The following is a 17,755-nucleotide window of genomic DNA, read 5'->3' on the forward strand; positions in this document are numbered from 1 at the left end:
AAAAACCAGGTAGAGTGACTCTAGGTTAAGATTAAGATTTTTTTTTCAATCCTTAGGTCTACATCAAGATTATAGCAAGACAATTAAGCTGCTTAAGGTTTAGTATGTTAGCATGCAAATTATTGTGAACCAAAACAAAAAATAAGAGCAGGTCCTAACTTTCTACCCACTTGCCCATGTCAGCCTTAATTATTATAACTGTTGTGAAACTCTTTTTCTTTGGGTAAAGTATTTTGGCCAGCAAAAAACAAAAACAAAAAACCTCATTTTCTCTCTTGATTGCTGTTGTTCAATCATTTCAGTCATGTCCAACTGTATCTGTCCCCATTTGGAGTTTTCTTGGCAAAGATACTGAAATGGTTCAACATTTTCTTCCCCAACTCATTTTACATGTGAGGAAGGCAAACCGAGTTAAGTGTCTTGTTAAGGTCAAACAGTATCTGAAGGCAGTTTTGTACTTAGGAAGATGAGTCTTGTTAATTCTAGGCCTGGCATTCTATCCACAACACCTTTATTCTTGATTGTTCACAACCAACTCCAGAATAGCAGTTTCCCTTGTAGGTTCTCCTACCTTTGAAGGATAAAATTATTATTAAAGCAAGTCCCAGATCACCTGCTAATCTGCTTTGGGTAGAGTATTCTAACAAACATCTAGAGAGCTGAATTCCTCCAAAACTACCGTGTTTCTATGCCAACTTTATTTTCTATATTCCAAAGAAAAATTCTTCCTTTTTAACAGGTGTTCATAGTATAACTTGCAATATCCCTTCTCTTTTTCTCTTCATTACTTCTGATCCAAATTCTTTAAATAACATGCTTCCCCATTTAAGTTGCTTGATCTCTTCACATTAATATTTCTCCTTAGTATACAATTCTACTCCTCCATATCTGTTATTGATTCAATAAACAAAGAATCTCAAAAAAATCTCAGAAATTCCATTGAAATTCAATGATCTATTATTCAACACTATAAAAATGTATCAGTGATTATTTTCTAATAAGAATAGCATCTCTCTACTTTTACCAAATAAGCATAATATTTTAAAATTAAGTATCACTTTTGTTAAAAAAGAAAAAAATGGAGTTAGATAAAATATAAAACAATTAAATTGAGATATAAAGGAATTGACTTCGAATTCCAGCTTTCTACCTTATGGTCCCACTGTGACCTAAACAATGTATTTTCCCTTCTCCTGGTTCATGTAAAATGATGGAGTTATAGTAAATGATCTCAGCTATCCCTTCCATATCCTATAGTCTATGATATGTCATTACAAAGAAGGGTTATGCTCCATCATGATAAATGTCTTGTGCATCTGAAATATAAATTCAATTCAAAATAAAGCATCTCTAAGAAACCTTTGCTAAGCATTGTCATGGTATATATTTAGGATTTCAAATATAAAATGGACAAATAATTTTAGGAATAAGTAACTTACCTGTGTTTTCTTTTGCAATATACTAAAAGATTATCAAAAAGAAAAAACACTCGTTCTTGAATATTTCCTGCAGAGATTTTCAACAAAACCCCATACATTAGCATTTCAGTGCAGGTATCAGTGATGTTGGAACCCTAACAAAGAAATAAATGGAAAAAATTATTACTAATGAGAAAGCACAAACTGTCATACTTCAGTACATGAGAGGTCTAAAACTTAATTTTGTTACTCTGCTCACAAAGACACATCAAATATACTCTACAATTTACTAGATGATTTCTGCTCTTGGGACCAAATTGGTCTCTAGATAAGTGAGCTTTTTCCTTATCTTGGACAAATTCAGGCTTTTTTCTCACTTCTCAGACACGTCACGCCCACAGAACATTAGATTCAACCTCTAAAATTATATTTATGAGCTTTGATCTCATTGTGGCCAACCTAGGCCCCTACTTCACTTCCTACTCATCTCCAAATAGGTACTCTTCCTACATCCTTTAGAGTTCTGCTTTATTTATAGAGTTCTCCCATTAGAATGTAAGCTCCTCTTCGATGGCAGGGACTGAATTTTTTGCTCATATTTGTATCTCTGTGGGAAACTATGCAGTGAAGTAGATAGTGCCAGTCATACAGTCAGCAAGATTCATCTTCCTGAGTTCAAATCTGACCTCAGAAAATTATTAGTTGTGCAGCTCTGGGCAAGTCATTTAACTTGTTTGCTTCAGTTTCCTCATCTATAAAATGAATTGGAGAAGGAAATGGCAAAAGACTCCTAAATTTTTATGCCAAGGAAAAACTCAAATGGGGTCATGAAGAATCAAATATAAGTAAAAAAATCAAACAACTACAACATATGCATTTAACATGGTATCTACAACATAGTAAGTTCTAAATAAATGTTCTATCATCTCTCTAGCTGTGTTTATCTCAATCTAAAGGATGGCCATAGGTTGATGATATTTCACTGTTTATCTAGCTACCCTTATTTTTCCATATCTTTCTCTCTTTATCTAGTGATAGAATAATTTGTTTAGCCATTTATTAAAGGTTATATATCAACTGATAAAGATATATACATAAAAGATATGTAGATAGATAGATAGATAGATAGATAGATAGATAGATAGATGTTAATAGAGTAGCTAGCTGAATTCTCCCCCCCCAAAAAAATCATCAAATACTGATGAACACAAATTTACAGATGTATAAAAACTTCCATTTAAAGTCTATGCCGAAAATTTATCATTAAGTTCCTAAGCCTTTGGTATCTATTCTTTTCCCCTCCTCCTACTAAATTTTGCATATACTTATGACTCAGCAATATATAGCACTACTAGGCTTCTAAAAAGAACAAGGAAGAAGAAAATAATTTAAATATAAAAAAAATTAAAATATAATTAAAGCAGCTTTTATGGCAAAGGAAAAGTAACTAAGCAAATGATTTTATATTGGTGACTAGCTAAAATTGTGATATATGAATATAATACAATTTTTCTGAAGAAAGAGAAATAATAAAACTAGAAATAAATACTTGAGAACTACAGTCGATGCAATAATCAACTATGATTTCAGAGAATGCATACCACCCAACTCCTGACAGAGGGGTGAAGTATTTAAAATGCTGAATGAAACAAACAATTTTGAGCATCGCCAAAGAAGGAATTTGATTTTAAATTTTAAGCATCATATACTTATAACGAGGGCTTAATTTTTGTTTTCTTGTTTTTTTGTTGTTGTTGTTTAATCAGCATGAAGGGGAAGGTAAAATTCTTAAGTGAAAAAGTGATTATTTTTTAAAATAAGGCAATAACTCTAGCATGACAATTATTACCCTAGGTATTAATAATACCTTACATTTATATAGACTAAAACAACTAATGGAGAATTAATTAGGCTATAGAGAAGTTACCCTGAGTATTTCAGGATATGTTATGAGGCTCTCCTAGAATAAAATGGCCTCTAAAAACAGTTTATTCTAGTCTTGTGAAAGTATTTAAGTTTAGTTTTAGAAAATGTTTCCCTAATAGTTACATTTAGGAATTCTAAGCACCCCAATAGATTTGTAGAAGACAGAGGAGATGCAACAGCTGAATAAAAGGAAGCTATTCTCTGCTGCCCAGACTTATTTATTCTTCCTTTTATTCATTCTACTAGTCTCAATTTGGATAAATATATAAATAAGCTTTTTTTACTATCCTTACAATCAGCATTCTCACTTCATTCTGAGTTTTAGTAATCCTATCAATATTCTTGGAAAAATTATGTGACTTTTCTGTGTTCTTTTTTTGTTTTTTATTTTATTTTTTTATTTTTAGAAAAATTTTCCATGTTTCCATGATTCATGTTTTTACTTTCCCCTTCACCCCCTCAAACTCCTCCCACCCCATAACTAACGCACTTTTCCACTGGGTTTAACCTGTGTCATCAATCATGACTTATTTACATATTATTATTGATAGTTGCATTGGTGTGGTCCTTTCAGGTCTACATCCCCAATCATGTCCTCATCCACCCAAGTGTTCAAGCAATTGTTCTTCTTCTGTGTTTCCTCTCCTGTGGTTCTTCCTATGAATGTGGGTAGCCTTCAGAATTGTCCTGGGTCATTGCATTGCTACTAGTACAGAAGTCTATTATATTCAATTTTACCACAGTATTCTTCTTGATTGCTCATTCCATCTTCATTACACTTCTTTCTTCATCTAGGTTCATCACTAAGCCCCTTGTGCAAACAAGCCAAATGCTCCCCTTACATCTATTGGTAACACAATTTTACAGATGAGGAAATTGAAGATCTGAAGTTTAAACAATTTACCCTTGATCACATAGTAACTGTCGGAAGTAGGCTGTGAATCTGGATTGTCTTGACTCTCTAGGGTTAGCATGCTTTCTATAATACCACATATGAATAAATTATTTCCTTGGGAGTTGAGTTTTTTGAAATTCGCTTTAACTCCTTCACAATCCTAGAATAAACTGACCACTTTCAGATGGGCCATTTTATTCCATAAGAGCCTCATAACATATCCTGAGATACTCAGTATATCTTCCCTATTGCCTAATTAATTCTCCATTAGTTGTTTATAAAGCCAGAGCAACTGGCTCACAATGTTCAGATTTGTCTATAAAATATAATCCTAATAGTACTGCTTAGAACATTTTCATTCATTCAGTGTTTACATTTTAGGCCACACAGATTTTAAGTGTACCTTTGATTCACTAGAATTTATTCATTTTTTTCATGAGTTTAGCAGGAGGAAATCATTAAAAATGTGAAACCACAGACCTATAAAAAAAACTATACATTTTAAGCTACATTTGGTTAGTACAGATACCCCATCATGAGTGCTGCAGGCCAAGATATACTCATGTGATAGTTCCCACTTTAAACATGCCCCCACTTTTCACTCAATAAATGCTTTTTTAAACAGTGTTCCAGCAGTATTTGTCTCAGTTTGATGATAGAAGCCACATGTGGCAGTTCACATCCTGAATATTACTTAGACATTTTATTTTTACTAAGTTGGAGAGCTAGATGTCATAAGGAAACCTTTGGCTCTTCCTTCCATGCAGCTGGAGAGGGGCTAATCAGGGTCAGACTAAGGAGTTTACAATCCGCACAGAAGTCACAGTGGAAGACACAAAGAAAGACAGCAATGAAGGAATCAAGATCAAGGCCTTAGAACAGGATCAGGAGCACCAAAGTCTACACATTAAGAATGTCAGTCAGAAGAGTGAATCTATGACAAAAACTGGAAGGGACAATCAAGCACACTAGCAGGATTGCAAATGAAGAGAAAAAACACTGCAGCAGCCAAATTCCTTTATTGGCACAACCACATTGGTCCTGTTAGGCTACTGACTTACTCAGCCCCAATATTAAGATGTGATTTTTTAAAAAATTATCAATCACATATCACATGTCAAATTGCAAATACAAGCCAGATTACCTTCAACTGAAATTCAGCAATTAGTACATACACTAAATGTAGTTTTGCCAGATTTACCATACCTAAGTATATTTTAATGACTGAAAAGAAAGAATAATTAAAGCTCCCTGATATTTCTATATTTAGCAAAATAGTACCACCTTTTTGCTTTATGAAAGTACTATACATGAAGCTAAATATATTTTTCCTAATAGATTTTTCAAATGAGTTTTAAAAATATTTCAATTTAATAATATTTTAAAATATTTGTCACCTAACAGACTAAACATTATTTTTTATAAGAAATTTCTTTGCCTTTCTATTACTAGGACTTTAAAGAACAACACACATGTATTTAATTAAATTAGCCATAAGTACTATATGGCAAGGATTCTTGATTTGTTCTGTCATAGAATATTTTTGCATTCTGGCAAAGTTTATAGAGTGCTTCTGATAATGTTTTAAAATGCTGATCAATCAACAAACAATTATTAAGCATCTATTCTAAGTCAGGTACAGTGATAAAAAAAATTCCCTGCCCTCCAGCTTGAAATGTAGTGAGGATACAACAAGCAAATAAATAGGTACAAACAAACTATATATAGGATAAATAGAAAATAATTAAAAGAGGGAAGGAACTGGAATTAAGATAAGTTGGGAAAGGCTTCCTATAGAGATGAGATTTTAGTTGGGAGTTGAAAGAACCCAGGGAAACCAGAAAGTAGAGAGCTAGAGGGAGAGCATTCTAGCATGGGAGACAAGTAGAGAAATGTTCAAAGCTGAAAGATGGAGTGTCTTGTTTGTGGATCAGCCAGGAGGCCAGTGTAACTAGATAAAAGAGTAAGATTTAATAATATTGGAAAGAGCTGGGAAGAAGGGAGGACAGATTATAAGGAACTTTTAATATCAAATAGAGGATCTTAGATGTGATAAGTAGCTCTTAGAGTTTATTAAGGGAGAAGGGTGACTTAATGGAGCCTACGTAAATAATGCATAAAATAAAATGCAGAGAATTACAAAGAAAACTAATTATAGTAAAATATATTTATCAAAAGAATTATTTTTAAAAATTCATCAACTCCAGGTAAAGAACCTCTGAAAAGGCCTAACTGGACACTGGAATAGCTTGTTGTAGAATTATGCAAATTATACAAGAAACTCAAACATAAGCAACTATTCAATGAAATATTGCAGTGTTGGAGACTTCTCTGTGAGTATTAAGAACTGAAATATTTACAAAAAGATGGGAGCAGGCTTTACATTAATTATGGCCTACAAATCTGTCCCTGCATATAAATATTCAATATAGTTATTTAAAATATCCTATCTCTGATAAATATGATTCATAGATTTCCTATCTGTTAATTTTAAATAATTCACTTTTTCAAAGGAGTGATTTATGTTTTTAAATATATTTTGCACCTGAAATTATAGTCATTAGGTAAAAATTAGAGCCTGACTGCTGACAACTTAGAGTGAATTACCACATTGACCTATGCCAGAAGAAAATATTATAAAACTTAAGTTTGAAATTTGCTAAACTATAGTTTTTCTAAATCTATACCTTCTGGGGCAACTGGGTAGCTCAGTGGATTGAAAGCCAGGTCTAGAGACGGGGTCCTAGGTTCAAATCTAGGCTCAGACACTTCCCACCTATGTGACCCTGGGCAAGTCACTTACCCCCACATTGCCTAGTCCTTACTACTCTTCTGCCTTCTGAAGGTAAGGGTTTAAAATAATTTTTTTAAATAAATCTATACCTTGGTGGGAGGGAGAGAAAAAGGAAGGAAGGAAGGAAGGAAGGAAGGAAGGAAGGAAGGAAGGAAGGAAGAAATATTTAGAGCCCCTTCTTTCAAGGAGCTTCCATTTTAAAAGAAGGAGATAACATATATAAGAAAATGGTGACTAGGAAAGGACGAAGTCATGGTGAATGGAACAAAAGGGCAATAAATTATTTCAAGATCCTTTCCAGAAGCAATGATAGTCTTGATTTTATTCCTTTTTAACAAAGTAAGAAAACAAAAAGTCCAAGTGTAATATGGGGGAAGAGTGGGTGTTACTAGGGAGGGGAAGAAGTGTTCATACAGTGATATATAAAGAAGATGATATAGTCAAGTGGTTGAAGCCAGCTAGATGTTGTGAGCTCTCAACATTGAGGTTATGTTGTTTATCGATATCATAGCAGGAAGAGGAGGTTGAGTTCAGAGAGAATAAAAATTGGAGTGTGTAGTCCGGGGCAGCATGACTATATGAATGGGAAACTGCTGTCCAAATTGTACTATCAGTAGCTCAATGCTTACAAATTCAAAGTGCCTTTTACCAATTGTATATGGGAGCTTAGATGAACCTTACAAATATAACAAGAGTTTGGCTCATGCCCAGACCACTAACATGGAAGCATTCACATGGATTATGCCAAGGACCTGTTTCTATGAGATTAGAGTCCTGGCTCAGGCATAGACATTCTGTTTTGAGAACCACATAGATATGAGAATACTCTTACCGTTAGTGGAGGAGCCTGAACTGCCTGAATCTTTACATCTCCCTGACCAAGGCATACTTACTCTCTTTTTCCAATAGAGACTCAGATTAAAGCAATATGCAGAAAACAGGGAGGGTCCAGGGGTCAGTTTCTTTTCTCTCACACCAGGAGAGTCCCACAAAATTGATTGGGTTGGGTCAGTATTGATTGCTCTTTTCAGACATAGATGCTGGGACTAGAGTCTCTGACTAAGAAACTTAAGCTATGGGGATGATGAAACTCAGGATTCTAAACTAAATGTTGCAACTAGCTCAGCTGAGAAGACCTAAGAAACCAAAGTCATGGGATGTAACCTGGGAAAGGAAGGGATTTTAGGTTTGGGACTTGATCTAATAAATGCTACATAAGAATTGAGTTAAGCTATATGCTTAGTTCCCCTCTCCTTTCCAGACACTGAGATGGGGCAATGCTCACAGCACTAGTGGTTAGTGTTTGTATGTTAGTCAATTAACAAGCATTTAATATGTGCCTCTGTACTGAGGATACAAAGAAAGGCAAAAGAAAGTTCCTATTCAAAGGAACCATATGTATAAAAATGTTTATACCAGCTCTTTTTTTTTGGTGGCAGAGAATTAGAAATGTAGATGTCCATCAATTGGGAAATGACTAATGAACTAGTGAGTAGCAGTATCACTTTCAGTCACAAGGGCTTAGGGGCTGTGAGGAACAATAACTATTATGATTCCAAGGGCATTTGGGACTCCTACTGGGTAATAAGGGCCAGAGTGCAAACCAGAAGACCAGTTACCACATTTCTCCCTAGATCACAGCACCTTAGAAGAAAGGAAATTTTTCGAACCACCAGATCTAGTTCTAAAAACAGCAGTGTGAAAAAAGCATAAAACTCAAAATACTTTTAGCACTACTCTTATCAGGAACAGAGCCAAACATTAACATAAATTTCAAAATCATGAAATAGAGTGGGAAAATGAGGACAGATACACACACACACACACAAACAAAACTTGGCCATAAAAATCTAATATGATAAGAGGGAAGGTCAAGACACATATTCAGAAGAAGACAATGAAATCAAGGCAGCTACAAGAATATTCCCAAAAGAAAAAATATTGTTAAATCAAAGAAGAGTAGTAGAGAAAAAATAAGGTAAAAAATGAGATCAGAATGCAAAGAAAATTATGAAAAGAAAATTAACACCTTGTAAAAAGAGGCACAAAAATTGCTAGAGAAAGTAACACATTAAAAAATAGAATTTTTCAATAGATAAAAAAGTACAAAAATTCAGTGATGAGAATAATTCTTGAAAAAGTACAATTGGCTAAATAGAAAGAGAGATACAAATGTTTCCTGAAGAAAAAAATTTTTTTAAAACAGCAGAATTGGGCAATTGGAAGCTAATGACTCCATGAGACATTAAGAAATAATAAAGCAAATTTAAAAGAAAGAAAAAATAAAAGGAAATGTGAATTGTCTCAATGAAAAAACAACTGAAATGGGAAATAAATTGAACAGTGATTATCTAAGAATTATTGAAATGACTTGGAATACAATATTACAGATGATAAAACAGTTTAGAATTACAACCAAGAATAACAAACAAAATTGAATATTGTCCTTCAAAAGAAAAAAATGAGTATTTAATAAAAAAGAAGACTTTCAAACATTACTAATGAAAAGACAGAAATGAATAGGAAATTTGACTTTCAAATACAGGAATAAAGACTTCTCTACAGTCTTACCTTCATATTACATATTTACCTTTACCTTCATGTAAAGGTAAACATGTAAGAGGAGAAATAAGAGACTCAATAAATTTAAATAATTTATAGTTCTTTATTGAAAGATGATACATATAACCTCTAAGATCTTTTTTATTATTAGGGCAGTTAAAAGGATTCTTCATAGAAAGACAACGCAAGAATAGTTCAATTTCCTTGAGATGACAAAAAATGGATAGGTGAGAAAGGCAGATACTATAAAAGAAAGGGGAAAGGAGGAGGATGGTGGAATTATCTCATATAAAAGAGGCACTGTGTTATTTGGAATTTGGGGGGTTCCATTGAGATGTATTTGAGGTTCATTTGAGCCTTGGAATACTTAGATGTGTGACAGACTTCCTATGGACATTTGGGGGACTTTGAAACTACATTTTCCATGATTCAATGGGTTTCGGATTTCTGACTTGATGCAGTGTACCAAGGTGGAGTGTGGCTTAAATTGGGAGGTCGGGCTTGGGATTGGCTCTCTTCAGTACATAGGAGAAGGTAGGGAAGGTAAATGGCTGATGGAGGCATTTTTGAAATAGATCTTAGCCAGGCACATGGTCATTTCTTTATTTTACCAAGATAACCCTAATTAAAATATTACTTCTCCTTTTACTCTCAGTCTCTATTATTTTTCATTATTACAGCACCCAAGGAAAAAAATTTTATACTAAAAAGAAAAATTTGTGTGGTAGGGGAGGCAACCCTTGAACCTCTCTCAAATCTAAATTGATTCAGAAAAAAGAAAATCTATATACAGACTTAACTAGTAACAGACATTTATCTCATCCAAAAGGGAAACATCAGAGAGGAATAAGAGATAGGGATTAAAAGGCAGTGATTAAGAGCAAAATAGGCTTTAGATGAGGGATAGACTAAAAAAAGAGAAAGAAGGGAAAAAGAAGAAAATAGGATGGGGGGAAATTCACAGTTAGTAATCACAGTTATGAATGTGAATGGAATCAATCAATCCATAAACCAAAAATGGATAGCAGGATGGATTTAAAAAATAGAATTCAAGAGCATGTTCTTTACAAAAAAAAAAGCAAAAAAAAATTTTGAAAAAATAAGAGACACACAAAGAGTTAAAATAAAGGACTATAGCAGTACCTATTATGCTTTATCTGATGTAAAAAGGCAGGGATAACAATCATGATCTCAGACAAAGCAAAACTAAAATAGAACTAATTAAAAGGGAGAAGCAAAGTAATTACATCTTACTAAAAAGCACTATAGATAATAAAGCTATATCAATACTAAACATAGGTACACCAAAAAACATAGCATCCAAATTCTTAAAGAAAAGGTTAAATGAATTACAGAAGGGAAAGGATAGTAAAATCATACTAGGGGGAACTTCAACTTTTCCCGCTCAGAGTTATATTAAATAAAACCACAAAATAAATAAAAAAGACAAGAGGATGAATAGAATCTTAGAAAATTTATATATGATAGACCTCTGGAGAAAACTGAATGTGAATAAAAAAGAGTAAAGATTTTTTTCTCAGCTGTAAATGGAACCTTTACAATAATTAGCTAGGTATAAAGGCATACAACCAGAGTAGGAAATGGCAAACCACTCCAGTATCCTTGCCAAGAAAATCCCAAATGGGATCACAAAGTTGGATATCAACAAAATGAATGAAAAACAAAGGGGCATAAAAACTTCACAACCAAATGTAGAAAAGCAGAATTGCTCAGTGTATCCTTTTCAGACTACAATGGAGTAGAAATTACATTCAATAATGATCTGTGGAAACATAGATTAAAAATTAATTGGAAACGAAATAATCCAAAGAAAGCAACAATGTTATAATACCAAAATTTGTGGAATGCAAACAAAGCAGTACTTGGGGACAAATTTATATCACTAAATGCAGGCATCAATAAAAGAAAGAGCAATTCAGTGAAATGGGAATAAAAGTTTTTAAAAACCCAGAAAAATAACAAATTTAAAATCCCTATTTAAACAACAATCTTAAAAATCAAAGAAGAAATTAATAAAATCAAAAGTTTAAAAAGAACTATTGAACTAATAAATAAAACTAAGAGCAAATTAAAATCTTAAGGCAATAAAAGAAACCAACTTTTGGTAAATTTAATTTTTTTCAATGCCAGTTATCAAATATGAAAAGGATAATGAAGTTGAAATTAAAGCAATTAATGTGAGATATTTTGCCCAATAGTATACGAGTAAAATGACAATATAAGTGAAATTGATAATTACCAAAAATAAACTGCTCAAATTAACAGAAGAGAAAATAGAGTACTTAAATAACTCTGTCTTAGAAAAGGAAATTTTTAAAGCCATAAATGAGCTCCAAAAGAAAAAATCCCTAAAGTAGGAAGGATTTATGAGTAAATTCTACCAAATATTTAAGGAACAATTAATCCCAATACTATTTAAACTATTTTAAAAAATGTTAAAAGCGATTGCTACCAAATTGATTTTATGAAACAAATATGGTTTTGATACCTAAACCAGGGAAATAAAAAACAGAAAATAAAAACAAAAACAAGATTCATTAATTAATATTAATATACAGATTTTAAATAAAAGACTAAAAAGGACTTTATAGCAATATATCACAAAGATCATACACTAAGTAGGATTTATTCTGGGAATGTAGAGATAGCTCCAAATTTGGATAACTATCTGCATAACATACAATATTAATAACAATAGCAACAAAAACTATATTATGATTATATCAACAGATGCAGAAAAAGGCGTTTGACAAAATGGCATACTAATTAATAGTAAAAATACTAGAAAGCATAGGAATCAATGGGTCTATCTAAAAATAATAAGAAGTATATATCTAAAACCAAGAGAAAGCATTCAGTTTAATGGAGATAAACATTAAGCCTACCAATAAGATCATGGATGAAGCAAGGATTACCATTATCACCCTATTATTCAGTATGGTGTTATAAATGTTATCTATAGCAATAAACAAGAAAAAGAAATGAAATGAATAAAAATAGGAAATAAAGAAACAATATTAATCTTTGCAGTTGGCATACATAAAGAAACTTAAAGAATCAACTAAAAATTAATTGAAATAACTTTGAGATCAAGAATATCAAGGGAAATAATGAAAAAAATATGTTAAGTTTTGGGGACAAGAATTCACTATTTGATGAAAACTGCTGGGAAAATTGGAAAACAGAATGGGAAAAATTAGGTTTAGATAAACATCTTACAACCTATACCAAGATAAATTCAAAATAGGCAGAGAACTTAAATATAAAGAGTGAAATCATAAATAAATTAGGTGAACATAGAATAGTATATCTCTCAGATCTGAGGAAAGGAAGGAATTTAAGACCAAGCAAGAGATAGAAAACACTACAAAATGTAAAATGAATGAATGAAAAGGGGCTGTACAAACAAAACTAAAACAACCAAAGTTAGAAGTAAAGCAACAAACTAAGGGGGGGAATTTTATAACAAAACTCTCTGACAAAGGTTTAATTTCCCAAATATATAAGGAACTAAATCAAACTTACAAAAAATCAAGCCATTCCGTAATCAACAAATGGTCAAAGAACATGAATAAGCAGTTTTCGCATGACAAAATAAAAATTATCAATAATCCTATGAAAATATGTTCTAAATCCCTCCTAATTAAAGAAATGCAAATGAAAACAATGGTGAGGTACCACCTCATACCTAACAGATTGACCAATTTGGTAGCAAGTTAAAGTGATAAATTTTGGAGGGGATGTGGCAAAATTGGGACACTAATACACTGCCGATGGAGTTGTGAATTAGTCCAACCATTCTGGAAAGCAATTTTGAATTATACCTAAATGACTTTAAAAGAATGCCTGCCTTTTAATCCAGCCATACCACTGGTAGATTTGTACCCCAAAGTGATAATAAGGAAAAATACTTGTGCAAAAATATTTATAGCAGTACTCTTTTTGGTGGCAAAAATTGGAAAATGAAGGGGTGTCAATCAATTGGGGATTAGCTGAACAAATTGTGGTATCTGATAGGGATACTTTGCTAAAAGAAATGATAAATTGGAGGATTTCTATGTGAACTGGAATGACCTCCAGGAACTGATGGAGAGTGAAAGGAGCAGAGCTAGGAGGACATGTGTACACAGAGATCGATATACTGTGGCACAATGGAATGGAATGGACTTCTCTACTAGCAGCAATGCAAGGATCCAGGACAATCCTGAGGAACTTATAAGAAAGAACACTATCCACATCCAGAGAAAGAACGTTGGGAGCAGAAATGCAGAAGAAAATCACTTGATAGATCACGTGGTTCAATGGGGATACAACTGAGGTTTTGCCATTAAAAGATCACTCCATTACAAATATGAATAACATTGAAATAGATTTGAACAACAATAAATGAATAACCCAGTGGAATTGCTTGTCAGCTCCAGGAGTGGGAATCAAGTGGGGTGGGGAAAATCATGAGTCAAGTAACTGTGGGAAAATATTTTAAATAAAATTTTTAAATGGCTGTGAAAACTAGATAACACTTTGGAAGAAATTAGGCATAGGCCTTCATTTCATACTAAATATTAAAGTAAGGTTAAAATGGATTTAGCCATAAAGGTTGGCACCCTAAGCAGATTAGGGGATCATAGAAAATGTACACGTCAAGGTAAGGGAAGAATTTGTGACCAAACAAGAGATTGAGAGGATAACAGAAAGTAGAAGAGATCATTTTCATTTTGTTGTTGTCGTTGTTGAGTCTTTTCAGTCATTTCTGACTTTTTGTGACCCTATTTGAGGTTTCCTTGTAAAGATACTAGGAAGTTTTGCCATTTCCTTTTCCAACTCATTTTGATTATATAAAATTAAAAGGCTTTTGCACAAACAAAATAAACAGAATCAAAATTAGAAAGGAAAGAGAATACCAGGAAAATATATTATAGCAAGTTTTTTTCTGATAGAGTTCTCATCTCCCAAATATATATGTACATAATTGTGTCAGTGATACAAAAAATGAGTCATTCTCCAAATGACAAATGGTCAAATGAAATTAATATAGTCAATTTTCAAAAGAAGAAATCAAAGCTATCAAGTCACATAAAATAATCAAAACAATCTGAGGTATCACTTCTTACCTATGAGACTGACTAATAAGACAGAAAGGCAAAATAACAAATACTGAAAGGAATGTGTACAAATTTTGGCACCACTGCATTAATAGTGGAGTTGTGAACTAGTCAAATAATTCCGGGGAACAATTCAGAACTACTCCAAAAGGGCTATAAAACTGCATATATTTTGACCCAGCAATACCATTACTATGTATCCCAAATATCGAAGACAAAAGAAATAGACCTATTTGAACAAAAATAGCAGATCTTTTTGTAGTGACAAAGAATTGGAAATTAAGGGGATGTCTATCAATTGAGAAATGGCTAAACAGGTTATGGGATATGATTGTGTATGAAAACCATTGAAGTATAAAACACGACAATCAGGATGTTTTGAGAAAAACCTGAGAAGATTTATATGAACAATGAGAGGTGAAGTAAGCAGAACCAGGAGAACATTGTACACAATAACATCAATACTATATTATGATCAACTGTGAAAGTCTTAGATACTTTGATTAAGGCAATGGTCTAAAATATTCCAAAGAACTCATGATGAAAAATACTATCCACCTCTAATGAGAGAACTGAGGAATTCTGAATACAGAATAAGGCTTACTTTTTATATTTAATTTTTCTTGGAGATTTTTTCTGTTTTTTTTATACCATGGCTAATATAGAAATGTTTGACAACTTCATATATAAAATCAATATCAAATTGCCTTGCTTTCTGAAATACAATGGAGAGTATGAATAAGAAAGAAAATTTGGAATTTATAATTTTAAAAAAATTAATACAAAAATTTACATAATTGGGAATATTGAAAAAAAATAAATAAAAATATACTTTAAAATAAATAGAATCCCAATACATTAATTGATTAAATAACTTCATTTCAATGCCAAACACTAGATAATACAAGCAGCCTAGTGTAAAAGCAAAAGTCTTTCAACTATGAAGAAAGTTATATTAAAAGAGTCCAAGATAACTGTCTCTTTGTTAAGATTTCTAATAAAGGAACAGAAATGAAAAGAATGAGAAGGTCTATGAAAGGGGTGAAAAGCTATTGGATTTTGATGTCTCAAAAGGATAAACAAATTAAGGTGCATAAACAAAAAAGAAATTCTGAAACATTAAACCTAAAAATGAATAAAAATTTAAGGATTTTCTAAAAAAGAAACATTCATGTCACTTCCACAAAAGAAAGTAAAAATGAATAAAGAATGTGATTTACAAATGTTCTAATGAAGAGAGACACATGAATGTTAAATAAGCAATGAAACAATCCTATTTGCCTTGACCTCCATCTCTTGTAATAAGAAGCAGGGTTGTTGCAGGGTCTGGTGCTCTCAAGTACAGTGAATATTGGGTGCCTTTTAATGCACCCAAATCACTCAGAAACAGATAAGGTTAGTATGGGAATTTCTGCTTGACTATTTAAGTGTGAAAAATAATAAGATAACAGATGTATGGGAATTCATTTATAAAGAAAAAGATAAGTCATTGTTTAATGTTGTAGAGAAAATACAGCAGAAAGCACATTATCTGGCATAGACAGAGAGTGGAAAAAGTTAATGGATATTTAAAAAAGAGATTGATAGAGTCTACAAATTGTGTCCAGTTGTGGTCCACACAGTTTCAATCCCAATAATATGTAATATATAACCACTGTGTAAACATTGTGTTGTCTGAAGGTATACAGAGATGTTTGTACAAGTCTTTGTCATATGTAGTATTGCTAAAGAACCTAATGACAACATGTGTCAGGATGAGGTCCAAGCAGTCATGAAAATGGAAAGGGAAATCTAATGCATTGCTTTTCTTTGAATGTACACGGCTGGGATTACTTGGTTCCAATTACTTTGACTAAGGAAGGATGATCAGATTGTACTGGGAATTAGTATTATAAGACCTTTCCTTTGATAACATTCCAAATTTAGGGGATGGAGAGAAGTATAGAGAATTTTTGGAGGTGGAAGCAACATAGAGAATAAAGAGGAGAAATTAGCCATTCTAAGCAGCCAAATAGAAAAGGAAATGGAATAAAAGGAAAATGAGTAAATAATTAAAGTAAAACTTCTTTAAGATGGATCTATCTACTCTTTATAACCTCATTTTAAAACTTTAATGGATTCACGATCTCACTAAAATGTGTACACCTTCCTGACAACAATTTATTCAGTATTTCTCTTCCTTCAGAATTCTAGTTCCTCCAACAACCCTCCACAGATAATAATGATGGAAATAATAACAATAACAATAATTTAAATATCTCACATCTATGCAGCATTTTAAAGCATACACATGCCTATTAAATAGGCCTATAACTACATATGTGTATATATGTATGTATATATATATATATAGATGTGCAAATAAAGATATCCATCTAAAATCATTTTGATATAAAATCATATAGCGATATAGCGATATATATATATATATATATATTTGTGGATATAAAATCTCATTTAGGCCTTATAGATAACTGGTAGGCAATTGTTATTTATTATTTATTTTATTCATGTACACCTCTTCATGATCCCACATGGGGTTTTCTTAATAAAGACCTTGAAGTAATTTGCCATTTCCTTCTCTAGTAGATAATGGCAAAGAAATGTTAAGTGACTTGCCCAAGGTCATCCAGCTAGTAAGTACCTGGGGCCAAATTTGAATTCTAGTCTTCATGACTCCAGGCCTAGCTCTCCATTCTTATCCAGGGAGCCATCTAAACTGCCTCTATAGGCAGTTACCACAGAGTTACTGGTTTCCCTATATTAAAGATGAGAAAAATGACAATGGAGTTATTATTCAGTGTTTTGACATCTTACTCTAGGTATTTTAACACTGTATAACTACAAGCTCAAACAACTATAGTTCAATATACATAGTTTATGCAGCAGTTGCTCACACAATAGTAAAGTATTAACTTGGGGGAAGAAGGGAATAAGGGAAAGGAATAAGCATTTACATAAGACCAGTTCCAGGCCAAGCACTGTGCTAAGCACTTTACAAATATTATCTCATTTAACCATTGCAACAACATTGTGA

At 32.5% G+C, this 17,755-nt stretch overlaps 1 protein-coding gene across 1 annotated transcript in view; it reads right to left on the minus strand.

Moving 5' to 3' along the window:
* PREX2 (phosphatidylinositol-3,4,5-trisphosphate dependent Rac exchange factor 2) overlaps positions 1–17,755 on the minus strand; it is a 519,198-nt gene that overhangs the window by 360,063 nt on the left and 141,380 nt on the right. The window contains exon 7 of the mRNA XM_044682545.1: positions 1,440–1,573. Coding sequence (XP_044538480.1) covers positions 1,440–1,573 — 134 coding nt within the window. The remainder of the gene's footprint in view (positions 1–1,439; positions 1,574–17,755) is intronic.

The sequence above is a fragment of the Gracilinanus agilis genome, chromosome 1 (assembly GCF_016433145.1).
Source record: "Gracilinanus agilis isolate LMUSP501 chromosome 1, AgileGrace, whole genome shotgun sequence".
NCBI classification, from domain to species: Eukaryota; Metazoa; Chordata; class Mammalia; order Didelphimorphia; family Didelphidae; genus Gracilinanus; species Gracilinanus agilis.